The 27,135-nt window shown below is 50.7% G+C and overlaps 12 protein-coding genes and 1 non-coding gene across 13 annotated transcripts; 6 read left to right on the top strand and 7 right to left on the bottom strand.

Annotated features, from left to right (window-relative positions):
- Positions 1–120: 120 nt before the first annotated feature.
- Positions 121–2,660, bottom strand: BO87DRAFT_411896 (UPF0261-domain-containing protein; the record flags this gene model as incomplete). Its single annotated transcript, XM_025626473.1, has 4 exons — positions 1,418–2,660; positions 1,207–1,244; positions 1,017–1,087; positions 121–956 (listed from the first exon to the last, which is right to left on the bottom strand). Exons 1-4 carry the CDS (start codon positions 2,618–2,620, stop codon positions 121–123), a joined length of 2,148 nt encoding a protein of 715 aa, XP_025485468.1. The 5' UTR covers positions 2,621–2,660.
- A 463-nt stretch (positions 2,661–3,123) lies between these two features.
- On the top strand, positions 3,124–4,332 carry BO87DRAFT_372127 (TIM-barrel enzyme family protein). The gene is made up of 3 exons (XM_025622213.1): positions 3,124–3,400; positions 3,500–3,645; positions 3,717–4,332. Exons 1-3 carry the CDS (start codon positions 3,313–3,315, stop codon positions 4,314–4,316), a joined length of 834 nt encoding a protein of 277 aa, XP_025485467.1. The 5' UTR covers positions 3,124–3,312; the 3' UTR covers positions 4,317–4,332.
- Positions 4,333–4,359: 27 nt separating this feature from the next.
- BO87DRAFT_372126 (adenosylhomocysteinase) lies at positions 4,360–6,330 on the bottom strand. Its single transcript, XM_025622212.1, has 7 exons — positions 6,266–6,330; positions 6,135–6,192; positions 5,946–6,078; positions 5,768–5,894; positions 5,116–5,717; positions 4,634–5,069; positions 4,360–4,574 (listed from the first exon to the last, which is right to left on the bottom strand). The coding sequence occupies exons 2-7, from the start codon at positions 6,171–6,173 to the stop codon at positions 4,562–4,564; spliced, it is 1,350 nt and encodes a 449-aa protein (XP_025485466.1). The 5' UTR covers positions 6,174–6,192; positions 6,266–6,330; the 3' UTR covers positions 4,360–4,561.
- A 551-nt stretch (positions 6,331–6,881) lies between these two features.
- On the top strand, positions 6,882–7,361 carry BO87DRAFT_454770 (uncharacterized protein; the record flags this gene model as incomplete). The annotated part of the gene is made up of 2 exons (XM_025628589.1): positions 6,882–7,255; positions 7,308–7,361. Exons 1-2 carry the CDS (start codon positions 7,109–7,111, stop codon positions 7,359–7,361), a joined length of 201 nt encoding a protein of 66 aa, XP_025485465.1. The 5' UTR covers positions 6,882–7,108.
- A 120-nt stretch (positions 7,362–7,481) lies between these two features.
- On the bottom strand, positions 7,482–8,924 carry BO87DRAFT_411893 (uncharacterized protein). The gene is made up of 4 exons (XM_025626472.1): positions 8,064–8,924; positions 7,800–8,014; positions 7,659–7,751; positions 7,482–7,603 (listed from the first exon to the last, which is right to left on the bottom strand). The coding sequence occupies exons 1-4, from the start codon at positions 8,689–8,691 to the stop codon at positions 7,565–7,567; spliced, it is 975 nt and encodes a 324-aa protein (XP_025485464.1). The 5' UTR covers positions 8,692–8,924; the 3' UTR covers positions 7,482–7,564.
- A 132-nt stretch (positions 8,925–9,056) lies between these two features.
- BO87DRAFT_411892 (uncharacterized protein) lies at positions 9,057–10,326 on the bottom strand (the record flags this gene model as incomplete). The annotated part of the gene is made up of 3 exons (XM_025626471.1): positions 9,520–10,326; positions 9,261–9,423; positions 9,057–9,150 (listed from the first exon to the last, which is right to left on the bottom strand). Exons 1-3 carry the CDS (start codon positions 10,127–10,129, stop codon positions 9,057–9,059), a joined length of 867 nt encoding a protein of 288 aa, XP_025485463.1. The 5' UTR covers positions 10,130–10,326.
- A 638-nt stretch (positions 10,327–10,964) lies between these two features.
- On the bottom strand, positions 10,965–12,714 carry BO87DRAFT_372124 (U4/U6-U5 snRNP complex subunit PRP31). Its single transcript, XM_025622211.1, has one exon. The coding sequence runs from the start codon at positions 12,637–12,639 to the stop codon at positions 11,083–11,085; it is 1,557 nt and encodes a 518-aa protein (XP_025485462.1). The 5' UTR covers positions 12,640–12,714; the 3' UTR covers positions 10,965–11,082.
- Positions 12,715–12,867: 153 nt separating this feature from the next.
- On the top strand, positions 12,868–15,280 carry clf1 (putative cell cycle control protein (Cwf4)). The gene is made up of 2 exons (XM_025625722.1): positions 12,868–14,839; positions 14,895–15,280. The coding sequence occupies exons 1-2, from the start codon at positions 13,055–13,057 to the stop codon at positions 15,141–15,143; spliced, it is 2,034 nt and encodes a 677-aa protein (XP_025485461.1). The 5' UTR covers positions 12,868–13,054; the 3' UTR covers positions 15,144–15,280.
- A 141-nt stretch (positions 15,281–15,421) lies between these two features.
- BO87DRAFT_t5 lies at positions 15,422–15,494 on the top strand. The gene has a single exon. It is a non-coding gene; the product is annotated as a tRNA-Phe (tRNA).
- A 177-nt stretch (positions 15,495–15,671) lies between these two features.
- On the bottom strand, positions 15,672–17,403 carry BO87DRAFT_411889 (uncharacterized protein; the record flags this gene model as incomplete). The annotated part of the gene is made up of 4 exons (XM_025626470.1): positions 15,672–16,663; positions 16,738–17,012; positions 17,073–17,311; positions 17,380–17,403. The coding sequence occupies 4 exons, from the start codon at positions 17,401–17,403 to the stop codon at positions 15,672–15,674; spliced, it is 1,530 nt and encodes a 509-aa protein (XP_025485460.1).
- Positions 17,404–18,055: 652 nt separating this feature from the next.
- On the top strand, positions 18,056–20,047 carry BO87DRAFT_421076 (Hsp70 family protein; the record flags this gene model as incomplete). Its single annotated transcript, XM_025627040.1, has 5 exons — positions 18,056–18,113; positions 18,166–18,704; positions 18,772–18,816; positions 18,868–18,937; positions 18,996–20,047. The coding sequence occupies 5 exons, from the start codon at positions 18,056–18,058 to the stop codon at positions 20,045–20,047; spliced, it is 1,764 nt and encodes a 587-aa protein (XP_025485459.1).
- A 2,004-nt stretch (positions 20,048–22,051) lies between these two features.
- BO87DRAFT_392587 (uncharacterized protein) lies at positions 22,052–23,401 on the bottom strand (the record flags this gene model as incomplete). Its single annotated transcript, XM_025625016.1, has 4 exons — positions 22,052–22,432; positions 22,484–22,540; positions 22,601–23,287; positions 23,381–23,401. 4 exons carry the CDS (start codon positions 23,399–23,401, stop codon positions 22,052–22,054), a joined length of 1,146 nt encoding a protein of 381 aa, XP_025485458.1.
- Positions 23,402–24,067: 666 nt separating this feature from the next.
- On the top strand, positions 24,068–26,229 carry BO87DRAFT_432679 (Hsp70 family protein; the record flags this gene model as incomplete). The annotated part of the gene is made up of 9 exons (XM_025627628.1): positions 24,068–24,125; positions 24,183–24,718; positions 24,783–24,827; positions 24,881–24,953; positions 25,012–25,358; positions 25,410–25,516; positions 25,565–25,748; positions 25,836–25,944; positions 26,006–26,229. The coding sequence occupies 9 exons, from the start codon at positions 24,068–24,070 to the stop codon at positions 26,227–26,229; spliced, it is 1,683 nt and encodes a 560-aa protein (XP_025485457.1).
- Positions 26,230–27,135: the final 906 nt, after the last annotated feature.

Here is a 27,135-nt window from a genome sequence, read left to right as displayed (position 1 = left end):
ATAGTAAGATAAGTAATTCAATTTATTGTCAAAGTGGTTCTCACCCCACCACTCTATTCTAATCATTTCCTAGCCCTATATAGTGACCCCCCAACCCAAAAATCCCAAAGCCCACAACAACTAAGTAGTAAACTTCAACCCGCCATTAGCACAAACCACACTTCCCGTACACCACGCCCCATCCTCCGTACAAAGCATCCCCACAACCCCTGCAATCTCCCTCGTAAACGCAGGCCTCCTACCCCCCATCTTCTCCCTAATCAACCTCTCCTGCTCCTCACTCAACCCCTCCTCCCCATCCTGCAACTTACTCAACGGCGCATTATCCTGAAACCCCTGCATCTGCTTCCAAAACTCCTCACCCGTAGCAAAATACATATCCCCGACTACAGGACCCGGATTCACTGCATTCACCGTCGCCACGTCCGCCAACTCCCTCGCCCACGTCCTCGTCATCGCCTCCAACGCCGCCTTGGTACCCCCATACACCGATTGGCCCGTGAACCCCAACGAGGAGGAAATACTCAAAATGTTGATAATGCGGCCGCTGTGCGCGGGCTTGCGGGGGAGGTACTCGGCGCAGGCTTGCGTGAGGAGCAGCGGGGCCAATACGTTGATAGTGTAATGCCAGTTGAAGTAGCCCGGGTCGATGGGGCCTGAGGAGGGGTCGTTGAGGAAGCGGTCTTTGCTGACGCCGGCGTTGTTGATTAGGATGTCGATTGTTAGGGTGCCTGTGGCTGGGGAGGTGAAGTGGGTTTTGGCGGCGGAGAGGATGGTGCTGATGGCGGGGGTGGGGTCCGAGAGGTCGGCTTGCACGGGGATGCAGGTTATGTTGTGCGTGGTGGAGAGGGCGCTGCAGAGGGATTCGGTGCGTGCGCGGGAGCTGTCTGAGGTGTAGTTTAGGAGGAGGGAGCAGCCTTTGCTGGCGAGGTTGTGGGCGATGGCTTCGCCGATTCCTGGGGGACGTTAGTGGGGTGGTGGAGAGGGGATGGGGGATGGGGATGGGGATAGGGTACCGCGGGAGCCACCGGTGACGATGGCGAATTTGCCTTCGAGGGAACGGGACATGTTGATTGATGTAGATGTACTGTTGTGTAGTATCTCTAAAACAGAAGTAGAATGTACAAGAAGGAAAGTTGGGGAATTCAATTTATACTTAAGTTTCAAAGAAACTGTAACTCGGGCAAATGGCCACCGGGAAATTACCTCATTGGTGCTCCGGCGGCACCAAGGTTAAAGATTCGCTATTAAGTAGGTTTGATCTACATAGTGATTGAAAGTTAACATATACCCTAAATTCAGTTCAACTATACTACAATTTACTAACTACACTCTTCAACAACCCCAACAAAGTCTCCCCTACACTCTCCGCAAACTCCCTACGATTCACATCCCCCTGACACCTCACAACCCTTACCCCGGACCCCTCCAACCCCTTCTCCACCGTCCCAAACAACACCTCATCCGCCATCCCATCATAGAAATCATTTCCCGGAACATCCATCATACTGATTCCCCCCGTCGGCAACATAACCACCACATTCCCCGGGCACTTCGCCTTCCCCAACTTCCCCACAATGAACTCCCCGATCCGTCGATTCTCCTCTTCATCCGTCCTCACAATCGTCACCGTCGGATTATGCTCATAGATCCTCCTCCCACTGAACCGCTCGGGAATTGTATCCTTCGTTCCAAAATTAATCATATCGCACGCCCCCACACTCACTACCTGCGGGATGCCCCTCTCCGCCGCGGCGTCTAACCGTCCCGGTCCGGCGGACAATACCCCGCCGGCGAGCTCATCCACAATCTCGGAGGTGGTCAAATCCACGACGGCGTCGAGTTGTTGTTCGCGGATTAGTCTCTCCATGGCTTTTCCGCCGGAGCCGGTGGCGTGGAAGACGTAAATTTCGCATGCATCCGGGAGGTGGGATTCCAGGTAGGTGCGGATTTGGGTTACGGCGGGTGTGGTGACGCCGAACATGGTGATGCCGATTTTGGTTTTCTTGGGTGTTTCCTGCTTGGTCTCATTCTGCTTGTGGAGTCCATTCTGGGCGTGTCCGTTCGTGCTATTAGACTCGGAGGTATGAAGCTGGTCGTGGTATGATATCGCCATTCCGGTTCCTGCGGCTGCCGCGTTGCGGAGGATTCTGTTCAGAATGCTGTTTGTGCCGGCTACGTCGACGACACTGTACATCATGGTGATGTCTGTTTCCTGGATGTAGGGACCCACGTCGCCGGAGGCCATGGTGGAGACCATCAGTTTCGGGAATCCGATGGGAAGGGCATCGCGCATGATGGTGGTTGCGATGGTGGTGCCGCAGCTGCCGCCGATGGAGAGGATGGTGTGGAATTTGCCATTGTGGTAGAGGTCGGCGACGGTGGGGGTGGAGACATGGGTGATGGATTGGATGTAGTCGTTTCGGGGGAGCTGGGTGTAGTCGATTGTTTTGTTGTCGAGGCTGGGATGAGGAATGTTGATGAGCGGAGAGGAGGTGGCGGCGCGGCCGACGTCCATGAGAAGGACGGAGATGGAGGGGTTAGAGGTTAGTTGGGAGTGGAGGTAGAGTAGTTCGGACCATTTTGTGTCGCAGGTGCCGAGGAGGAGGATGGTTGGCATGTTGCAGTATACTATGACTATGACTTGTTGTAGATATGGGAGGAGTTGTAGAAAAGGTGATGTTACTACTATTCAATGGGAATGGGGTTTATAACGTTGAAGAGGGGCACGTTACACTGTGGCTGGTGGCAGACAGCTGAGGAACTGATCGGCTTTGCGCTGCACCGTCATGTCGGAGACTACTATCGTGCGTAATACCGACTGGGACTTGTCGCAGGAACTTTAAAAAACCTCGAGGCGAGATAAATTAAATTAATCACGCAGAAGAGAGGAGTCTCAGTTGCAGATAAAAGCACGCCGGTGCAGACTAGTTAGGGTTAGCCGTGGGTCAAATCCCGGACGATCCTCAGCTGAAGTGGTTACCAGGACTGAAAGTACCACCCATCCGCCACCAAAATGGATACTTGACTATCAATTATGTGGTAACCGCCTGATCCACTGATGATTTGGCATACCCCCTCCTACCCCTCCTTCGGAGATACAGTCACACTATCACGGGGATGTTTGTTTCCGACATTCTTTCATTCGTCATAATTCCGACTTTTGTAGGTCGGAGGTTATTTAAGGCCCATCCTCAACTGTCCTCCACTAGCCCTCGATTTAGTATATAACATACTACTCTCTTAATACCTACTACAATCACCCAACATACTCCAACATAAATACATACACACATACACAACAACATCGCCATGCCCCGCCCAACCACCCGACAAGAAGTCCTCGACCGTCTTCGCAAGACCATCGCCGATGGTTCCATCATCATCGGTGCGGGAGCCGGTAAGTACCCATGCATCCCTTCAATGCCATAACCTCCTCACCCATCTTCCCAATCACCGACATCAACACCACTAACCACAACAATGACATAAAACACAGGAATCGGCCTCTCCGCCAAATTCATCGAAAAAGGCGGGGCCGACCTAATCCTAGTCTACAACTCGGGGCGATTCCGCATGGCAGGCCGAGGCTCTCTCGCAGGCATGATGCCCTACTCAGACGCCAACGCCGTGGTGGTCGAAATGGTACATACCCTCCCTCCCCCCCCCTCCCCCTCCCCCTTCCCTCCCACCACCGATACTAACCAAGAGGACAGTCCAGCGAAGTCCTCCCCCTCATCCAAAACACCCCCGTCCTCGCGGGCGTCTGCGGCACCGACCCCTTCCGAGACATGCGGACCTTCCTGCGCCAACTACGGGACATCGGGTTCGTGGGGGTGCAAAACTTCCCGACAGTCGGTCTGATCGACGGGAACTTCCGCGCGAACCTCGAAGAGACGGGGATGGGATATGAGAAGGAAGTGGAGATGATTCGCATCGCTAGGGAAATGGATCTGGTGACGACGCCGTACGTGTTCAATGTGAAGGAAGGAGAGATGATGGCGCGGGCGGGCGCGGATGTGATTGTGGTGCATGTGGGATTGACGACGAGTGGGACGATTGGGGCGCAGACGGCGTTGACGTTGGATGAATGTGTTAAGGTGGTGCAGGAGGTGCGGGATGCGGTGGTGAAGGTGAATCCGGAGGTGATTGTGTTGTGTCATGGGGGCCCGTTGGCGGGGCCGGAGGATGCGGAGTATGTGTTGAAGAGGTGTAAGGGGGTGCATGGGTTCTTTGGGGCGAGTAGTATGGAGAGGTTGCCTGTTGAGGTGGCGTTGGAGCAGAACGCGAGGAAGTTTAAGGAGATTCAGTTGTAAGTATATCTAGTTTTGGGGAGGGGGAGGTATTTTGGTAAACTACTGTAGTAGGAATCTGATGTATTCAATTATCTGGTATCTTCTGTTGAACAATTACTCCACAACCACCAATGCAACCCTAGCCATACCCAGCCACTTTTATTTGCCGTTGAAGACAATGCTTTTGAGCCCCATGTTGATAAAGAACCCTGTATATGTCGTCGTAACATCGTGAATGTTGAAGTCTAGCAGTAGGATTTCGACATCTAGTAGCGGTAGCTATTTCACTTAGTCAGTAGCTGCCAATATATTAAAGTTTTGGGTATAGGAGGGCTTACTGGTCAGCCTTGAAAGGTCCGGTGACCTCCAGGCCAAGGTACTCAGCCTGGACGGGGGTGAGCTGAGACAGCTTGGCGTTGACGTGCTCCAAGTGCTGGAGAGCGACCTGCTCATCGAGAGCCTTGGGGAGAACGTAGACACCGACGGGCTTCTTGCCGGTGGTACCGAACTCGACGTACTTCTTGCCGAACTCGGCGTCCTCGGCCTTGAACAGAGCAATCTGGGCAAGGACCTGGTTGGAGAAAGAGCAGGACATGACGAAGGAAGAGTGGCCGGTGGCACAGCCAAGGTTGACGAGACGACCCTCGGCCAACAGGATGATGTGGCGGCCGTTGGCCATGGTGTAGCGGTCAACCTGGGGCTTGATGTTCTGGACCGACTTGGCGTTGGCCTTGAGCCAGGCAACGTCGATCTCAATGTCGAAGTGACCGATGTCTGAGCAGTTAGCTTGATTCAAAAGATCATGATAGAAGGGACGTACTGCAAACAATGGCGTCGTTGCGCATCACCTCAAAGTGACGGCCGACGAGGATGTCACGGCAACCAGTGGTGGTGACGAAGATCTGACCCTGGGGAGCAGCCTCCTCCATGGTGGTGACCTGGTAGCCCTGGACGGCAGCCTGGAGGGCGTTGATGGGGTCGATCTCGGTGACCAGGACGCGGGCACCCATGCTGCGGAGAGCATCGGCACAACCCTTGCCGACATCACCGTAACCAGCGACAACGGCAACCTTACCAGCGATCATGACATCGGTGGCGCGCTTGATACCATCGATGAGGGACTCACGGCAACCGTACAGGTTGTCGAACTTGGACTTGGTGACGGAGTCGTTGACGTTGATGGCGGGAACAAGGAGCTTGCCCTCCTTGAGCATGCGGTAGAGGTGGTGGACACCAGTGGTGGTCTCCTCGGACAGACCGTAGCAGTCCTTGAGCTGCTCGGGGTACTTCTCGTGAACGAGGGAGGTCAGGTCACCACCGTCGTCGAGGATGAGGTTGAGCTTCTTGCCATCCTTGAAGGCGGAGAGCTGCTGGTCCAAGCACCAGTTGTACTCCTCCTCGGTCTCACCCTTCCAGGCGAAGCTATCAATTATTAGATCGAGCCGATAGATTGGTATACAATTTTGACTTACACAGGGACACCGGCAGCGGCAATGGCAGCAGCGGCGTGGTCCTGGGTGGAGAAGATGTTGCAGCTGGTCCAGGTGACCTCGGCACCGAGGGCAACGAGGGTCTCGATGAGGACGGCAGTCTGGATGGCTGCAAGGGATTAGAAAGGTTTCAAAGTAGAAAAGTGTCAGGCCGACATACTCATGTGCAGGCAACCGGCGATACGGGCACCCTTGAGGGGCTGGTCGGGACCATATCTGCGGCGGATGGACATGAGACCGGGCATTTCAATCTCAGCGAGCTCGATCTCGCGGCGGCCAAAGGCAGCCAGGGACTAGATGCATGAATGAGAATTGCGATCATGGGAGAATTGTATAACGGGGAACGTACGATGTCGGCGACCTTGAACTTCTGGGCGGGGGCAGCCATGGTGTTGTGTGGTGAAATACTAGAGAGGCAATGGTTAGAATCAGTCAAGTTGACAGTGAGAAGAATGAGAAAAATGGAGAGATATGGCTTACAGAAAAAAAAAAAAAGGGTGGAGGGTAAGTGAGGAAAGATGGAGAGTGAAAGGGAGTAAGAGTAGAGGGGGAAGAAGAGAAATAAAAGGGCGGAGAGAGAGAGAGCGAGAGAGGGGAAGAAAGAGTGAAGGATTCAAACGGAGCAAAGCTCGGCCGGCGGGGCTGATGCGGTCGGACTTTCTATGCTTCCGGACTGCGTGCTGACGGTGCCTCTCCTGATTGCTGCCGTTGGTCCATCCCCTCGGTCTCGGAACTTAACCTGAAGACTAACCATCTGCCTCATAACTAGTTAACTATTAACTGACTAACTACAGCTGGAGGATGACTATTGTTCTCCGGTATCCATCGCGACCGGCGGATCCCACTGGCCCCAAATCTTGGGGGTGCCGACTATCGGATTTTGGACATTCCTCTCAGTGCATCTGGCCCCCTCTTACCTAAGGCCGTCAGCAAGGGATGCCACGTCGAAGCAGCCATAACTAGTGAATGCGATCAAAGTAACGAAAACAAACTCTTTGGGCATGAAGATAATGCATGAGCAATTAAGGCATCAAAAGATTGAAAGATCAACGAGTCACATCCCGAGTATCTATCCCTCGCCATATCGATAGCAGATCGTGCTGTGTAGCACCGGACCATCCGCAACTATGCACGAGCTTCAATCCAAGTAATCCCCTCTGCAGATCCCTCACAGAATGCAGCTACCCTGCTAGCCAGTCAACCAAGGTCCCTCCCCAAACTTACCTAGGCCTATCGTAGCAAGGGGCACTCTCTCTGGTAGACATCCACCACCGCCAACATCCACTAGCTCTTAGCCACCAACTAGAAACTAGCTACACCACGATGAAAACCGCCCTAGTCAGCCTCTACTCCTGCCTCGGGTTGGGTGTGCCCGCCCTGGCTGCCCTCATGGAAATCATGCTGAGCAATTCCACCTCATGCCAGATCCGTGGTGGGGATGAGATTGCGAATCTTGCCTGTCGGAATACGGTAGGCTGGTTTTGGTCGTATGCCGAGGAGAATAGGCTAACTCAAGGTGCAGTGTATTGAACAGGGTGGTGGGTGGACTGGAGGGTTCTGTGATGATCAGCAGTAGGTATCTTTCAGTCGTGGTAGTATGGAAGCTAACGAAGGACCTAGGATCTGTCATTGTACGTTTGATATATCTACTAGGAAGTAGATGAACGCAGAAAAGAAAGCAAAGCTATGGACGGGAGTAAGCAGGTAGAAGGATCATGTCATGTCTGTCATAAGTTTATGTTCAATTAACCAACACTGTCATTGTCCCAATTTGACCAATTAAACACCGTCATTAAATCGGTAAAAGTTCATCCATCTCTGCACCATTATCAGTGTCCATCCAATATATCACAGAATCCAGGTATAAACCCACCTTATCATAAGGCCGGGACGAGTCTGCAAACCGCAAATCCGTCGCCAACCGGATCACTCTATCCGGGTCATTGTTCACCGTCGACGCGTGGATCTAATCCCATCAGCACTATCCACAGGCTTCTAACTAGATGCTGCTTACCATGTGAGGCTTATGCAGCACCACATCCCCCGCCTCGTATTCCGCAACCAACCAACGCCGGCCATTTTCCTTGGCAAATTCGGCGGGATTCTCCGACAACATGCCCGTGGACATCATATTCGAGTTGAAGGCATATTTAGCCTCTTCCTCCGTCATGCCCGCTGCCAGAGCTTTGGCCGTGAATTCATTCTCGATCTTCTGGCCCACGACATCACCTGTCCTCGTCAGCATCCCCACATCATACAATCCGGATGGAAGACATACTATCCTCCAAATAAATCAACCCCCCACCACTCAACTTAATATCCCCAATAGGCACCCAAGCCGTCACAGCCGTGGGCTCCCCATGTCTGATAAAGATCTGATCATAATGGACCCCAATAGGCTTCGTCTGGGGGATATTATTCCGCAATAGCGTCCGCTTAAACGTCAACGTATTGTCCCCCCACCCAGTGAACTTGGCAATAAAGGCATATAGCACCGGATGCTGGACCAGCTTCTCGGCATACCAGTCCTTGTAGTGAGCCTCGATGGCGCGATCGACGAATTGTGCGGCGCTCTCCCCGCCCGGCCGGCCATTACCACCAGCCGCACCAGCCCCGATGCCGGGGAAGTCGTCGGGGGTTTTGTCGGGGTTGAAGATGCCGTGGACGGGGTCGCTGTCTGTCTTCAGGACGCCGGTGGGGGCGAGGTAAGAGAAGTATTGGCGGCGGGCTTCGAGGACGTCTTCGCGGGGGAGGACTCCTTTGAGGAAGAGGTAGCCGTCGGCGTTGAAGCGGGCGCGGAGCTCGTCGAGGGGGAGGTTAGGGTCGGAGGGGCGAAGGAAGGCAGCGTTTTCGGAGGTGAGGGGGCCGTCGCTGACGGCGAGGGTTTGGGTGAGGACGCCAGGCATTTTGTAGTATGTACTACTTAGTAGTGTGGTGTTGGTTGAACTATCTGGTTGAACTGATGGGAGGGGAGAGGAACTGGGGTATAGGGTTATTTATATATTTTTTATATCTATCCGGGGTATGTGTCGTGACGTATCCTAATCCTAAATCTGGAGGATAGGGCCTGCCCCGCGTTGAGGAACGTTCCATGCAGCAAAGCCATGACTGTTGACACTTGACAAGTTGATCGGCTGCAATAGGAATGGGGATGTTACAATCAGCAGATTGGAGATTGGCAAACAATAATCCAGTGGAACTTCCCCCCACCCCACCTTCGCGTGGAATGATACTCTTCTGGAAACGCCACAATGCGCGGGTGGGGAATCCACTATGCGGGCAATGCTGCCCTTTTGGCTGTCCACTCTGGATTCAGAAATGTTTTCCGGTCAGCAAATGCTGCAAGCGAGATTTTCATTGCTGATCTGTTTTTGAATCAAGGGTATAACTCTTCACAAGATACATGCAGTATTAATCATTAGCAATTGAACACCCAATCAATGATATGATAAGATCAAGCTATTCATCCACCCACTCCCCAAACTCCCATCCCCAATTCCCTTCTTCATCCTCCCCCACCACCAACTTCAACGTCGTGAACTCAATTCGTTCATACATTTCCCTCGCCGCCCCACGTGCTCGTCGATGCCATGGTCCCGACCCTCCTTTTCTTGCATCTTCCCGACTGCGCCATACACCTATCATTCACTCGTTATTAGCACATCCATCCTCCTCACAAACATTTTTCTTAAGTAAACTCTAAAGAAAAGAAAAAAAGAGGGTAGAGAACTCACAAGTAGCTAGCCCCCTCCTCTCCCCATCCACATTCCCAAACCAATACTTCAACAACCCACCCCCCGCCACCGCCTCTCGTAACGACATCTCATCCAACACATGCAACTTTTCCCCATCTGCATCGGCCGTCAACGTCGACCGGAACACCACCACATAGAATATATTCTCGTGTCTCTTGCCCCAAGTATATCCCTCGCTTTTCGCCTGTTTCCTTAGAAACCCAAAGACACTGTCCCAGTTAAAGGACTCGGTGTAGGGCGCTGTGGCGTAGTCGGGACGAATGGGGTGGAATAGGGTCAGCGCTTTGGCGAGGAGTTGGGAGGCCGGGTTGAGGGTCTGAAGGTCGAGGAGGTGGTGTGGGGTGTTGTAAGGGGAGATGATGAGGTTGGTGTCTAAAGGTGGTGGTATTAGGGATGAATTATTGGGGATTGTTGGGTTGAGACGAAGTTGGAGGGATGCAGCGGCTTGGAATTTGAAGGCTTCGGGGTTGGTGGTTAGGAGGGTGTGGTGGTTGAGGAGGATGTTGGTGGGTGGTGGTGGTGATGGTTTGAGCCGTTGATGTTGGGTTTCGGGGGTGGAGGGACGTGGTGAGGTTATGCTGGGGGACATTGTTCTAGTAGTATTGTCTAGGGCTGGTGGTCTATGATGGTAGTAGTGTAAAATAGTAGTATGGAGTGGTGTATAGGGGTGTATGTATCTAGGGGAAAAAAAAAGGTGGAAGGTGATGCTAAAGAGTGACAATAAGTGCAACTAATATAAAGCGAGAAGAATTAAAAAGACAAGAAAGAAGAATGATGGGATGAACGTCGCCATTTAAAGAAAACAGAAAGAAATGAAACCCGATAATAGAGCAACTGCTCATACAGATCCACCCGATCCAACCTCTACTCGATGAAATCCAAGATCGATCAGATCACCCTCAAAGCACGCAATATGCCGACACTTGAGTCGGTCAGCCGGAATGTTGCACTGCTCGTTGGATGATCAAATTTTGAGAGCCCGGGTGCCTGGATGATCATCGGCTACTAATTTTATGCTTATCATCGGATCCCCGGGTGCGACATGCAACTGGTCTGCACTACAACATCTCCGGTGGTTGGTTAGGGCCCTATAATATGTTGCCTAGGGACAATAACTACAAGTGCTAGGGGACGGTGGTCAGCCGGTGTGCCAAATGGAGAATAAAGAAAAGTGCTATGAAACACTGCTCGGCGCAACCCCCAGCAGAATTGAGTTCTTGCCCGTTATTGTCACATTCAAGACAATAGCACGACATATTTTCCGGGCTTGCGCCATCAGGGTGTGTGTGGGCTGGGCTTTGCCTATCCCCAGCCCGAGAAATTTCACCATCCCGTCTGGAACCATGGCTAGCTGTCCACTGGTTCGCATGGAATTCGGCACCCTTGCACAGTACCGTTCACTGATGACCAAAGAAGCTAAACCATAATTAAGCACTGGTATTTTTGTTTAATCCTATCGTACAGTTCTTGATGGTATCATGCAAATCCCATGTTATAACGCCTTGTGAATGCTCGTAATCCTGAAAAACACAATGACCCCCTTTACTGCTTCACCGGCGGCGGTGGCGGTGCCATCTTACCCTCGCCTGTATCGACCTTCTTCTTCGGAGGCAATGCCGGAACCTTAAAACCTCCATTCCCCCCTTGAGGCGCCGTGCTGCTCTGGCCACCAACTTGCGTGAATGTGCCAGATTTGAACCACCGATCCTCCTCGGCCTTGCGTTTCCGACTCAACTCAGCTTGTACCTTAGGATCCACCAATTCCAACCCTTGCACGGGCGTGAAGGCAATAGTACTGGCAGTACCGGCTGATCCTCCCAGCGAGGTGCCAACTCCAGAGGTCCGCAACCCTTTCGCCTGAAGCACACTGGCCGTTCCACTAGCATTGGAGCCGAATGCACGGAGAGATGTAGATGTGCCACTGACGGGGGTTGCGGTACCCCATCCCTTGTTGTTTTTGCTAAGCTTCGCTCGGGTTCTTTGGTCGATCTGAGTCGCGCGGATCCGCCCATCATTCTGTTGGCCAAGCATGCCCAGTCCGACTGTTCCCTCTCCGGTACCATATCCGACTTCTGCCTCCTCCCTACCAAAGGCAACCCGGTTCTGGGCTTTGCGGAGTTCCGTCATGGCGACAGCTTCCTTTGCCTTTCTCGCCCGTCGTCCACCTCGCTTACGGGACGGCTTGTCGTCCGGAGCGGGGAGCGCCTTCACGCCCGAGTTCGGCGCGGGTTCCGTAAGCTTTTCCAGACGCTGGAAACACTGCTGCTTCAGCTCTTCACCAAGCGATCCGTCAGGACTGTACTTGGAGACGTCCGCTCGCGTAGCAAGGACCATCTTGGCAGAGACGATGCGAATGGCCTGCCGCTTAAGGTCGTTCGGGACACCTTGTATAATCGGCGAGTTGTACAGAAATCCCTGAGAGCGAATACCAATATTTGTAGCAAATCCCAGTCCCTCCGACCGCTTCGAGCCCTGTGCAGCTAGGTTGCACGCGGGGATCTTCGCTAGCTCAAGCAGACCTCCGGTCTGGTTCAAGAACTGAGCCGCTGTCTCCGGTCCAATCAAAGCCGCCAAGTTGGGAGCGATCTGGCTCATTTGCGACTGGATGCTCTCTGTAAGTGCCGTACGTTCGCGATCGAGCTTCAGGATCCGCTCGCAAGTATCCATCACGGTCTTGAGTTCGGACTCGGTCATCTCCCGGCCTCGGGTGGTGGTGCCCTCCACGGCCACAACCATCAGGGATGGCCCATCCAAGATCGACCTCAGTGGCACGCCCACCATGTTATCTGGCGAGGTCGACAGAGCCTTGATATCGTTGAGCGGGCCATTTTTCAGAATAGCGACAGTTTTCGCGTAGTCGATCGGGGTAGTCACGAGCGTCTCGAGCTCAGGAAATCGGATAGAGTAGTGATCGCGCAGCACTTTGTGTAGACGAGTCAGTTCGTCGGCGGTCGACAAGGCAACGTCAAACTCGTTGGTGAGCTCAGGCGCTTGCGCCAGCTGCTCCTCATCGACAGCTTCCTCTTCGAGGCCATCACCAGCCTGAAGATCCTCGTCGTCCTCCTCAAGATCTCTCAAGAGATCCTCCGCATTTGACATGATGGGTATTCGGCAGCGTGACCAGCAGACAAGCTGTGTAGGTCCGCAAAGTAGAAGCAAGGCCGCGTAGATGAGATGCAGGTGAAGTTCGAGGTTTGGGTTCGCCGCCACACGGACTGGGCTTAGCAGGCCGGAGCTGAGTCAGCAACGCGGTGGCTGGGGGTGGCGCCAGAGACCAACACCGCAGCTTGCCCGACTTTGGATCGCAGCATTCATTCGGAATCTGGAATCAGCATCAACCTCGACTACCGCCCAGTCGCCAGAACAACGCCTTTGATTTGGGATTTCTGGACGTGTTATCAGTTGAGCCGGCTTTATTCTAGCCCTACGCGCACACCAGAACTCTCGGTGGCCTTGTCCGGCTCGATCTATACCTCATTTACCGATCGATTATCGTCGCATAAACTATACCACGATGGAGTCGTCACGCGGCCCTCCCAGGGTCAAGAACAAGGCCGCGGCGCCCGTCCAGATCTCAGCGGAGCAGCTGCTTCGCGAGGCCGTGGACCGGCAGGAGCCCGCATTGCAGGCGCCGACGCAGCGCTTTGCCGACCTGGAAGAACTGCACGAATATCAGGGCCGCAAGCGAAAAGAATTCGAAGACTATGTGCGTCGGAACCGAATTAACATGAACAATTGGATGCGCTATGCGGCATGGGAGCTAGAGCAAAAAGAGTTCCGCCGGGCGCGCTCAATCTTTGAACGGGCGCTGGACGTCAGCCCGACCTCGGTGGTTCTGTGGATTCGGTACATTGAGTCGGAGATGCGGAATCGCAACATCAACCATGCCAGGAACTTACTCGACCGTGCGGTGACGATCTTGCCTCGGGTGGATAAGCTGTGGTACAAGTATGTCTACATGGAGGAGACGCTGGGCAACATTGCGGGCACACGGCAGGTCTTTGAGCGGTGGATGTCTTGGGAGCCGGAAGAGGGAGCTTGGAGCGCCTATATCAAGCTGGAAAAGCGGTACAATGAGTTCGAGAGGGCGCGCGCGATCTTCCAGCGGTTCACGATTGTTCACCCCGAACCACGCAATTGGATCAAGTGGGCTCGGTTTGAAGAGGAGTATGGAACGAGCGATCTCGTGCGGGAGGTGTATGGAATGGCGATCGAGACGTTGGGAGAGGACTTTATGGACGAGAAGCTGTTCATCGGCTATGCCAAGTTCGAGGCGAAGTTGAAGGAGTATGAGCGTGCTAGGGCGATTTACAAGTATGCTTTAGATCGACTTCCTCGCTCAAAGTCCATGGCGCTTCACAAGTCCTATACGACATTTGAGAAACAGTATGGTGACCGGGAAGGCGTTGAGGACGTGATTCTTTCGAAACGCAGAGTCCAATACGAGGAGCAACTGAAAGAAAACTCGCGGAACTACGACATATGGTTCGACTTTGCCCGGCTTGAGGAGACCTCGGGCGACCCCGACCGAGTACGCGACATCTACGAACGCGCGATCGCTCAAATACCACCATCGCAGGAGAAGCGGCACTGGAGACGGTATATCTACCTCTGGATATTCTACGCCATCTGGGAGGAACTGGAAGCTAAGGACGCCGAGCGTGCGCGCCAAATCTACAACGAGTGTCTCAAGTTGATTCCCCACAAAAAGTTCACCTTTGCCAAGATCTGGCTCATGAAGGCGCAGTTTGAGATCCGTCAGATGAATCTCCAAGCCGCTCGCAAGACGCTTGGCCAGGCCATCGGCATGTGCCCGAAGGATAAACTCTTCCGGGGATACATTGATCTAGAGCGCCAGCTGTTCGAGTTCGTGCGGTGCCGGACGCTGTTCGAAAAGCAGATCGAGTGGAATCCTTCCAACAGCCAGTCGTGGATCAAGTATGCCGAGTTGGAGCGCGGGCTGGACGACACCGACCGTGCACGAGCCATTTACGAGCTTGGGATTGACCAACCAACTCTCGATATGCCCGAGTTGGTGTGGAAGTCGTACATCGACTTTGAGGAGTACGAGGGCGAATACGACCGGGTCCGCCAGCTGTACGAGCGTCTGCTGGAGAAGACAGACCACGTCAAGGTGTGGATCAACTACGCCCGCTTCGAGATCAATGTTCCCGACGAGGAGGAAGAGGAAGAGGAGGAGGAAGAGGAGCGGCCGATCAGCGAGGATGCCAAGCGTCGTGCTCGGGCCGTTTTCGAACGAGCCCACAAAGTGTTCAAGGAGAAGGAGCTCAAGGAAGAGGTAAGCTGTCGTCAACGTTCCTTTTCTGACATATCCCTGACTAACCATGACACAGCGCGTGGAACTGCTCAATGCTTGGCGGTCGTTCGAGCACACGCACGGTTCACCAGAAGACATCGACAAGATCGAGAAGCAGATGCCCCGGCGCGTCAAGAAGCGGCGCAAGTTGGACGACGACCGGTACGAGGAGTACATGGACTACGTATTCCCGGCGGACGACCAGTCAGCGGCAAATCTGTCGAAGCTGCTGCAAAGAGCTCACCAATGGAAGCAGCAACAGCAACAACAAGGGGATGGAGCTTAGATCGATGTGCCAGGGTAGTTCTATACATAGCTGGAAGTTAATAGCATCACGGGATGTATCATGTCAGTAGTGGTTACACGTGCGATTACCAATTTTGTGTAGCACCAATTCATCCTCTGGCACTCTGTGGATTCCGTCTGTCTACGAGTGACGCTATACAGTGCAGTACTCCATAGTCAGTCACATAGCTACATGTGATCTGGATGCTTGTGTACTGAACCACTCATCAAGCAACTTCCTTCTAGACACTATACAGAGCAAAATCTAAGCATGAGCAAGGGACGATGGCGCATCTGGGAGCGCGTCAGACTGAAGATCTGGAGGTGGCCGGTTCAAGCCCGGCTCGTCCCATCCTTCTTTTTTTCCTTCGCTTCCTAATTTTAAAGTTAGGATAGACAGTAAATTGGACTAAGAACGCAGTTCATATTTTTAGATAGACTTGAATACAAAAACCTCCGCGAAGAAATATCAGATAAGGAAGCAGAATGCGCAACACTCTTCATACAGTCCCTGAAATCTTAGGAACCCTCATTTGGTAGTCTTTCTGTTTGCCCAACGCCCTCTCTTCTTCGCTTCAACTTTCTCTCCCGATGGTCCGTCTTCTGTCCCTTCTACCTGCTGGACTACCTTCGTTCTTGTTGTTCCCCTTGTTCTTCGAGCGCGCTTGGGAGCTGGGCTCTCTGGCTCTTCTTCGCCTCTTTCTTCATTCTCCTGCTCAATTGCCTTCGTTCTTGTTGTTCCCCTTGTCCTTCGAGCTCGCTTGGGAGCTGAGATCTCTGGCTCTTCTTCGCCTTTTTCCTCAACCTCCTGCTTCACAGGGGCGTTCTTCTTTCCCTGTATCCTTGGATCATTCTTTTTATCTTCCTCTGCTCTCTGTTGCTCCTCACATCCCTCCATTTCTCTTGTCTCTCTCTCCAGTATAGCCCTATCTTGCGCCTTTTCCTCTTCTTCCCTTCCGTACGTCTCGGCGTCCTTAGCACTCTGTTCCTTTAGCCGCTTTTCCCACACCTCTTTTGTGCACTGGGAATCCTCAATCACGGCCGCAGCTTGGGTCCATTCTTCCAGTTGACCGTCCGGGAACGCTCCTCTAATGCGCGACACTGCCGGTTGCAAGATAAACAGAATGCGATGACCGTCCAGTCTGGGTTCATCTGGTCGGATACTATGACAGTAGTCTGCGGTTACCCACGGCTCCCCTCTCTGGAACAAGGGAGAGGCCAGCCGTGTAAGGTTTCGATATGTGCAGGTCCCATGAGAACAGCTGAGATCGATTGCCAACCGCTCAGCTCTCTCGTAGTATTTGATTAGCGTTGCCTCCCTATCGACGGTGTCTTCACATTTTCTAAGGAGCATCCGGAATGGCGGGTGCTTGAGCATAGCGGAAGCAGATGATCGAGCAGATTCCTCGCGTCGGCTCTTCGTATGGCGGCCTAGTTCGGTGTTATCGGCCTGGTTACCGTTAACGGAGTTCGCAAGTCGGACGGTCTCGGTCTTCCAGAGACTTGCTGATTTTGGATTGACTTTATGGTATCAAGTCAGTACAAGTACGAATGGATTGCTGAACTTGGATATGGGAATGAATTTGTAATCTCACCGGTAAGAAATTGCTGATATACATGCTGCAAATGCTCTGCTAGGGACAGACAACTCTTTCTTGGAGCTTCTGTGTCATCAAAGTCAGGCTTTCCTTCGAAGTACCAAAACGGATTCTCGAAGAACTTGTCCACGATGTCCTTCACGAGCATTGTCTGGGCGAGGGCACGAGGAACCACTTCACAGATCGGATAAGGCAGGGACTCTATAAAGGTATCCCAGTCCAAATCCTGTACGCAGTAGCCTTCCAGGCTCTGAAGAATGGTTTGTTTCTCACTGGCAGAAAATTCTGCCAGAGCAGCTGTTTCCATCTCCACCCACTGATCAGCCCATTACTTGGCCCTATAGAAGAGCTTCTTAAACTTCTGGTCATATTCGATTGGGATTGCTTCCCACCCATGTATGTCTGAGCCTGCAGTCCACCATTGTTTCCTGTACAACTTCCTGAAGTCATCTAGTTCTTCCTGGAGATGAGCAATCCTTTCCTGGAGTTCTCGGATAGTTTCGTTCTCCCCTGGCGCCTCCTCGACTGAAACAGGGTCCATGTCTTCGTGGACAGTATGCAACGAGGTGTTCTAGATGGATGAGCATGATTGGTTAGGGGTCGGTTCGCTAATTCAAAAACCATGATTGTTGTGCTTACTCTGATTTTCTTTCCTTTTCCCATGTTGGCACGAAGATAACTTCCGATCTTGAAGGGGCTGGTCTGCCTGGTCTGGGTGATAAGAGCGATGACAAGTCGATACGAAGAGAGAAAGGGACTGCCTGAAATTTATCAGAGCAAGACTGGGCAATGAAAGAGTCTGTCTCATTGACAGCCTCGTTGTCCGCGATGGGGCAAACAGGGCTTCTTTGTCCGTTATCCGTTGACTTCTCAACTTTCCGTCCTCCTCTTCGGACCTGTCAGTCGTGCAAGCGCTTCTAAATGAACTGTACGAGTGTGCCGGCCTATGATATATCTTGCTGTTTTGTCAGCGAGGCGAAACCTTCCGAGACAACGGAACCTACTAAGGCCTATCAGCTTGCCGACTGCCAGAGCATCAGCGGTGGGGTTCCGAGATGCCTTGGCCATGATTCCCATCGAGAATGGGAAGTTGCACCCAGCTTTGAGAGATTTAAAAGGTGTAGACGGACGGTGACTGATTTCCCCAGACATTGATATAGTCTCGTCGCTGTCTCTTCTGTCTTTGAATTTTTACCACCTTTGACTCCCCTTTTCTGCGCTGCAACCACCTACGATTCAATCACTTCACCCCCCGTCTTCTGTTTCCTCCATAACATTCACAACAAGTTAATAGACATATTTCACCCCAATCGCAATGGCACCTCGTACTTCAAAAATGGTCGTGGCAATCGACTTTGGGATGACATTTACCAGTGAGTGCTGGCTCTCAAGCTGGAGGCTTTGTGCAGGCACTTACTCCATCAGGTGTTGCTTCAGCCCATTTTGAAGTAGGACAAGACGCCTTTACCTTTCAAATCATACACAACTGGCCGGGATTGACTACGCCTACAAGCAGGCTTCCTTCTGTCTTAAGCTACCCGGAAGGCAATTATCAGTGGGGGTCACTTGCCTACGCGTTTAAGCCAACATATGCTTGGTTCAAGCAACTGCTGGATCGCCAGACCCCATACAATGAGTTCCGAGATGCTAATTTTGAGAGGGTTACAAATCAAACCCTAGTAGAGCCAGCGCCGGGTAAGGAACCTGAGCAAATGGTCGCAGACTTCCTCCGAGGAGTATGTCTCTTCCTGATGGAATATCTGAGCCTTCTTTTGACCCCTGCGACGACTTTACATTTTTGGTTCTCCACCCCAGTTGTCTGGGGAGATGCTGCCCGCATGGCCATGCGAGAGGCTGTCCACCTTTCAGGGATCGGTTCACATTTTCCAGGAAGTGTTAACTTCACCTCTGAGTCTGAATCGGCCGCCCGATACATAGTTGAACGCGAAGGTGATAGATTTCAGGTGAGTGGAGTATTGAGAGGGGTTCAAGGTGATTGAGCCTGCTGACGATAGGACTATGACACAATAGACTGGGGATGTCTTCTGTATATGTGACGTGGGAGGCTATACTATTGTGAGTGCCTTTTGATCAGATACTCAAGTCAGTTCTCTGACAATCAGCTAGGACTCGGCAAGCTACCGTGTATTCTCGCGTGAACCAGTCTTGCGGCTCACTCAACTAACCGAATCCCGCGGTATGCCGTCATAGCCCTGTATCGTGGCAGTTACTTCATTCTACTAACACCTTAACAGGCCTGAGATGCGGGGCGATGACTGTGGAGATGCGTTTTCTAGATCTGATGATCGACCGGTTTGACAAGGCTTTTGAGATAGCATTCCATAGAGAAGGTGCTATGGCGAGTTCATTTATGGTAAAATTCGTCGAGCTCAAAGAAGGGTACAATGGCACCGACTTGGAGTGGAGGCTGGAATTAAAATTGGATGTCATCCACTCGAGGTTTTATGACACCCGAACAAGCGAAATCCTTCTCACGCCCGATGATCTGGTGTACATCTTTCAGGCAGTCATCGACAACTCCATACGCTTAATGGGAGCTCAACTAAACGAGGCTGACAGAGAGAGCTACAGACATGGAGGCTGTGGAGTGAAATATGTGTGTGTCACTGGCGGATTCATCAACTCACCGTACGCGAGAATCCGATACGATGAGTTTGCCAAAGAACGAGACGTTGAGCTGATCATCCCTGACCACCCAGCCATTGCCACTGCCTCTGGCTTGGCTCTCCTGGGCGTCCACAACGTTGCCTACATCAAAAAGGAATGCGCCCGCACTTATGGACTTTATCACCCATACCTCATGCTGACCACTGGAGACAATGTGGAGCGACCTATTATCAGGCGGATTGACATGATGCAAAGGACACCCCCCAAAATAACCTGGCTCTTTTACAAGGATGTGTCTTACGAGGAAAACTTTCTCTACTCCCGTCGCTTTGAGCTTCTGCACGCAGTTGACACGACTATGATCAAGACAGTCACCGTTTATGCGATTGATAAATCCGATCCAGAAGACAAGCGCAATATGATCCACCCTGACGACCTAGAAAGGCCGGCCCATGTCGACATCAATCTGTCAGACATCCAGCTCGACCACCACCCTCGAGTAGTAAGAAACGGAAAAACTTGGTGCCAGGCCCTCATCGACGTAAACGCCATCCTCTGCCTCAAGAAGGGGGAATTGAACATTGAATTTCGGCGAATGGAACTATTTGTGGACATTGCCAGGTCCTTACCGCCTGGGGATAAGTTGCTCAAGATGTCGCTGCCCGGTCTAGCTACCTAGCTAGCTAGCTGAATGGTTGGGTCTTCAACAAGTCATGGATGAACAAACGCTGCACCCGGTTCGTTCAGCTTCGGTAAACCGCTTTTCTGTAACGTATTTCGGATTCCGTTTGTTGCCTATTTCGCGATTTCTTTCTTCTTTTTTCTAAATCATAATTTGCCATCTTCTTCTTTCATTTCTTTCTTCACTCACACTCTTTCTTTTTATTTATTTCATTCTTAATATATTTCCTCCCCCCCCCCCCCCCCCCTTCTTTTTTTTTTCTTTTTTCTTTCTCTTTTGGTATCTATTGAATGGACGGCGAGACTGTTTTTGGAGGATATTTCTTTCTTTGAGTATTCATCGGATCAGTCAGGCAGGACCCAGTATGGAGTAAACTAAATTGTTATCTGAGTCCTGAAATCAACATGCTTCGCTTCAATTGCGTCCTCCTTTATCAGTAAGCTGATACGAACATTAATCTCTCCCCATGTTATCGGGGACTGTTGTCAAGGGGTGAATGAACCGACTGGTAAACATCCACACCAGCATACTCGGTGGCGGAGGCAATGCTTAGAGAGAGTCCTTGGGACAAAGAATGAGAACGACGGGACCAACTCGTCTCAGACAATGCCCTCATAAAGCCTACCTACCCTGATGCAAATAGTTATGGCACCCTCATAAAGAAACGTCGACTCTCAGTCTCACTAATATTTCTTTTCAGTGTGCGTGCCTGTTGTACCGCAGCTTGTTTAGTAAAGTTTGAATTGTTCACTTTCTTTTTCACTTTTTTCTCCCACCCCCAAGGCCATCATTAATTCTATCGAAGTTACGGCCTACCCTGGCCGTTAACCACTCTACCCATAACTACTATAATACATCATCCTGATACCCAAGGCCCTGACAGCTGGGTTATTCTATCACAAACTAAAACTCTCCAGGTTAGATTTTTTTAATTTTATTTAGAAATTACTAGATCTTCTAATAAGAATTAATTAAAATTTCTAATAATATAAGACCTTACCAGATTTACTACCTGGTGAGACAGTGTATTTTTACAGCTTAGTTTTTCCGATAGTCAGTACTAGTAATAACCAGGTCCCATACTGGTAAGAACCAAAAATACGTACGACCTGGCGACCTGGGGACCTATACACCCCGAGGGGACGCCGCAAACCCTGTCTTTGTCGGGCTTCATCCTATATTCGTCACATCGAATGTTAATAGCTACCTTTGATATAAAGTTTAATAAAGGAGAAGGTGGTGGGGGGGAGGCGGCTGTGTGTGTTCTACGGATCCATTTACCACCTCCCATACAACTTGTCCCCCTAAACTCACAGCGCGAGCATAAGTACTAGTAGTACGAAAGACCCCGAAACCTTATTTCATTGGACCTGTAAGAACGGGATATTCGGAGACTTGTCACTCCGAGTATTAAACTCCAGCATTGGAACCAATCCAATCCAAACTCTCCGGCGGCATCTTCTTGGAAACCTTTCTCTCGGATGGATATGTTGGATGAGATAATTACTTTGAAGATTTTGAAGATAGAGGCAAAACACGAAAATCTCCTCCTGTCTGTTGTGTGAGGCTTGTTTATTACTGATTATATCATCACTGTATAGTAATTCGTCCCCTGTGGATTTGCGGATAATAACGGTATTGCGTATTTGCTCTAGGGCAGGACAACGGCTCTGATTCGGGCTTCTTAGGCATTTGTGTACAAACGAGCAGCATTGCGCTAGAGACACCGAATTTATCGATCTCATTGTTAAATTCCATCCCATTTTACTACTTGCGTGAGATAGATTGATAATGAATGACTTAAAAATTGCTTTGCCGTAGAAAGAGAAGCAAAGTTCCTAATGAGAATGGTTTGTAGTGAATAGGAGTGATGAGGCGAGGAATATACAGAAATAACGAATCACTGCATTGAAACATTCGACAGTCTGGGGCAATTATAGACAAAACGATATATACTAACAAAAGATACTACAGACACAGTCCTGAACTTATCTCCCTTACTTATTCTTCTTCCGTCTCAACCTCTTCAAGGGTTTTTGCAGAAGGCTTTGGTCGCTCTCGCTCATGATCTTCCTCGGTGTAGTCACCATGTTCCACCAATAGCTCGGCTTTATTCAAGACGTTCTCGTCACACCTCAGAGTCCTTAGCTTTAGTATTACAGCCGGCTGGGTTATACCTAGGATGCGACGGCCAGCCAATCTGGCATCGTCAGCATTACCCCGGACATTATGGAGGTTATGGACTGTCGCTTCGTGGGATCTCGGATCAAAGGTGGTTCCCATAGTCGGCAGTGTCTTATACACACAATGTCCCTGATTGGAGCCGAGGGTAATTGCTGTCTCATCAGCAAATTTGCATAACTCCAGAAGACTGTCCTCTCGCTTCGTCGCTTCGTCGCAATCCACACTTTATAATAGCCTCTGGAAAAAGACGTCGGAAAGTAGGGTGGAGGCGAACAAAGCGACAGCATTTGTGCGATATTCCTTTGTCTGCCGACCGAGCTCGAGATTGGGTGCTTGGACTACCTTGACCGAATTTGACAGACGGACAGTTTCTTTCTTCCAAATGGTGGCTCTGATGCCATTTGCTGCAGTCCTGGTCAGCATCAGATGGGGATGATAGAAGGATGCGGAAGAGAAGTTCCCACTTTCTAAAAATCGTCGGTACAGATGTTGCAGATTCTGTGCACAGGAGACTGAACCCGTCGTATGATCCTGCCGATCGAGACCTTCTCCTTCAAGGTACCAAAATGGGTTGACAAAGAACTTATCCACGATGTTCTTTGTCAAGATACTCTGAGCGAGCACCTCCGACATATACAGAGAGAAAGGGTAGGGAAGAGACTTCATCAGTGTATCCCATTCCAAATCTTGGACCCAATAGCCTTCTAGGCTATGAATGATGGCTTGCTTTTCCAAGTCATGCAGTTCAACGGTATCAGGCATACCTTGCCGGGCATGTTGTTGGCACCAATGTTCTATGCGATACATAACCCGGCGGATGTGGTCCCCCAAGACCTCGAAATCATAATCTGGCCAGCCCGTGGCCCCGGCAGTAAGCATCTGCATTTGCAACTTGAAGTCGAGCGAAGCTTTTCCCTGAAGAATCTCCAGTTTGTCCCGGAGAAAGGCAACTTCGGCCTTGAGGGCTTCGACGTCCTCAATCTGGGGTGAGCTTTCGTCTTCTGAAGCATGACGGTCGGAAATACGGTCGGTATCGGCGGGGGAGGATGCCTCCTATAAGAAAGAAGTTTAATTAGCGTGTGCCCGATGTCTGCATTCTAGAATTTACAAGAGGGTCTTTGAGTCTGAGCCCGAGAGGATACTTACCTGAACAGAAGTCTTATCCATGTCGGCGGTTCGGAGCTGTGCAGAGAGGCAAAGCCGAGGAAGACAGGTAAATGAGAAGTAGACGATAAAATTAGAGAAAGACCAAGGGGCAATGGAGAAGTAATTGTAACGTGGGAAGACGATGAGAGGGCGTTAGAGAAACCAGGAATTGGAAAGAGGTCCAGTGGCTTTGTTCCCCGTTCTTCCCCTTGACAACCAACACGCAAGATGCAGCATCTAGACCTTCAAAGGTGTAACTCAATTCTCTCCCATTCTCTCTATTACCCCCCTCGTCCTCCTGATACCTTCTACCCTGAGACAGCCGAGTGAGAACAGGCCTATCAGGTATGGGAGGTCTCCAGACTAGTGATCAGCCAGCCTCGTATCTGCCGGGACGGCCAGTTTTCCCTCCGAGACAATTGCCTGCCCTCTTCAGAGACCTAGCAGACGTTTTATGTGTTGGGCAGCATGGGACACATGAAAGGGCAATACAATCTATCTCTGCTTTCTCCTCCTTTCCCCCCTCCTCTTGGATGCTTTTGAGTGTCAGCGATATCTCCACTTCCACACCCCAACCCCAGCCCCCAGTTCAGAATTGCCATTTTCAAGTCCCCTTATCATACGAGTGTTCGTTACAGTCAATATACCAAGGTCTACAAGTGAGCCCTAAGTTGAGCCAGTAACAATATGTCACAGGCCAAGTCAAAATTAGTCTGTGGTATTGACTACGGCACGACGGGTACCGGTGAGTTGACGGTTCCCAAGCTTTTATACATCATGCATGAGGCTAACCGTACCTAAGCCGCTGCTTGGGGCTATGGTACTGACGAGCAAAGCATAGGTTCACCCATCTATCAAGTGGATGAATGGCCAGTTCAATCCCGGGCCAAACTGCCATCGACAATGCAGTACCCAAGTGGCATGCAACCTCGATGGGGAGTAGAGGCTACACCTGAGCTCGAAACTTTCAGGTGGACCAAACTCCTGTTAGACCCAGACTTGGAGTCAACAGATTTCCGGGACGAGGAATTGGAGAGGGTTTCGGGACAACGAATCATGCGGCTGCCAGCCGGAAAGTCGGCCGTGCGTGTCGTTGCCGACTACCTCAGCGGGATCCGTAACCACCTGGAGCAGTCGTACATTTTTAGTCAACCAAACATCAAAAAGGAGTACTGGTTTTCCATTCCGGCGGGCTGGTCCAACGATGCACAAGTGCGGATGAGTGAGGCTATCCACTTGGCCGGGTTTGGTCAAAAACCGAATGAGGAAGTTTACCTTGTTACTGAAAGCGAGGCGTCCGCGATATCCATCCTAGGGGCATCTGGGGAACGAAGAAAGGTTCGTACGTGTGCCTACTTGACCTCAGGGAATATTTCTGGCTAATGAAAGATTGTGCCAATAGTCCGGAAGCACATTTTGCGTGTGCGATGTGGGCGGGGGCACGGTTGTGAGTAGAATATGCGCGATTGTTCAACGTTTCAAATCCTGACAAGAAGCTAGGACATCGCCTGCTATATGATCACGGATGTAACTGCAACATCGTATTCACTCACGGAACTGAGCAGTGCCATAGGTAAGGATGTTCTTTCACTGGTTTGTATACGAACGAAGAGCTAATGCATCCACCATAGGCCCCAAGTCTGGGAGTACCATCATTGACAGAGAGTTCTTGAAGCTCATGAGGCATCGCTTCAACGCCTCCTTCATAAATCCGTTCAACGACGACAATTCTGATCGCAGAGAAAGACTCATGAACGAATTCAAAAAAAGAAAGGAAGAGTTCACTGGTGATGGAAGTAACCATCGTCTTAAATTCCGGATGGAATGCTTTACGTCGCAATGGTATGACTCAACGGCAGGTCATATAATCTTGTCCGACAGCGATATGCGGGCATTTTTTGACACCGTTGTCGGCCAAGTCTTCAATCATGTGAACGAACAGGTGGACAAAGCCACTTGTGGCCACTTCAAGATCGACGTACGTTCAGGTTCTGAGTAACTCCTTGATTCTAAGCTAATTGACCTGCAGGAATTGTTGATGACTGGGGGGCTGATGCGCTCTAAATTTGCGCGGGAGGCATTTTCGGAGGGGTTCAAAGATGCAGGATTTTCCAGGATCTTGTGTTCCGAAGCACCGTGAGATTCAGAGGTTTTGAGGCGTGCTACATGCTGATCCAAAGGCAGTGAACTATCTGCATCTCTCGGTGCTGCGCGAAAGGGCCTGAGCGGCATCGTCACGAAGAACCAGACATGTAACAAGAGTTACTTCATCGAATGCTCAGGATTACGGGAGGAACCCGGAATATGTCTGCAAGCTTTCATTGATGAGCTCGATGCGCCCGCTAAGCCCCAACAGATTTTGGTCAAGGTAAGTTGTTGGAGAAGAGAGAGAGAGAGAACATTCTTCTCATTTGCCTTCTCGGTAATGAGGTGCTCTTTGCTAACTCCTCACAAGGGCCATGTCTACGAGGAAGATAGACCCTACAAGACTGTATTTCATCTTTATAGTCGCCCGGGGGAGCCCCCTGTCAAAACGTTCTTTCTGAAGATGAGCGATGGCCAAAGTAAGCTGTGTCCCGCCATGTTACCAATAACAGCACTGACTCTGGCGCAACGAAACTGCAGATTCGCGCGTACTGGCCCGGTTGACCTGCAATTTGTCTGACATACCCGCCGACGAACGCGCCCTACAACCTGCTGCTGCAGGCGGTGTATACTCGCATCAATGCATCTCTGTGACTGCGACATTTCGTGTGAAGGGGTACCTGGAAATCAGAGTGCATACTAAATGTAAGGTGTTGGCCCAAATAATGGTTCCTAGAATATGGAGTGAGCGTGCGGGTAATTGAAAGGGTGAGTCTCTCTCGTGCGATTTGCGGACTGTTATGCAATGAGTGGTAAGTCTGTGTTTCAAAACATCCCATATAGATTGGTATCTGCTGGAGTTGTCTTGGAGTTTGGCTTTATCTCTTTTCTGTTCTGTTCTTTTCTTCTCTTCCACATACGACTACTATCTGTTTCTATATCTCCCTAATGTCTAATGTCTATACAAGCAATATTTCGAGTTCTCTTTTTTTTTTTTTTTTTTTTTTTTTTTTTTTTTTTTTATCTTATTTTCTTTTCTTTTCTTTTTTTGTGGTTTTCCTTCACTTTATCTTGTTCTCTCTCCCTCTCTCTACAATAATATATGAAATCTCTTTTCGGGCCAATTGTTTTCTCTCTCCTACTACTGTACTTAGATTGCCAACATAGATCATTTTCGTCTGCAAAGGTAGTACTATATATTATGCCAGTGCTTTGATTGAAGTCGAAGTCGCGATGATAGTAGCAACTACAACTACTAAGTCGCGGTACTATTCCTAGTAGTACTTCTGTCCTCCTTCAATAACTGGACTAGACAATCTTACTTAAAATTTTTCATAACTATTAGTATTATAACAATAATCATTTTAATTGACCGACATTGTTATAGACTCGTTGTCATGGTTGTTCTCGTCTCAATTGGTATAATTACTTACTGTCTAGTCCTTAATTGGTTTAGTTAAGTTAACTAACTAACTATGATGGCAGGGGGATTACGTCAGTCCCGGCGTGGGTTGAAGTGCCTGAGGCTCGCAGAGCTATCCACCAATCAGCAATGTGATGCATTCCCAGTGGGGCCGATGAAACGACCACGAGTCATGTGAGAATTTAGGATGATACAAATTAGATACTTATCTACAGAGTGGTCCGGCCTATAAATAGAAGGGACTGAT

This window comes from Aspergillus neoniger (assembly GCF_003184625.1).
Source record: "Aspergillus neoniger CBS 115656 unplaced genomic scaffold BO87scaffold_1, whole genome shotgun sequence".
NCBI classification, from domain to species: Eukaryota; Fungi; Ascomycota; class Eurotiomycetes; order Eurotiales; family Aspergillaceae; genus Aspergillus; species Aspergillus neoniger.
This window is presented reverse-complemented; position numbering and strand designations above follow the sequence as displayed.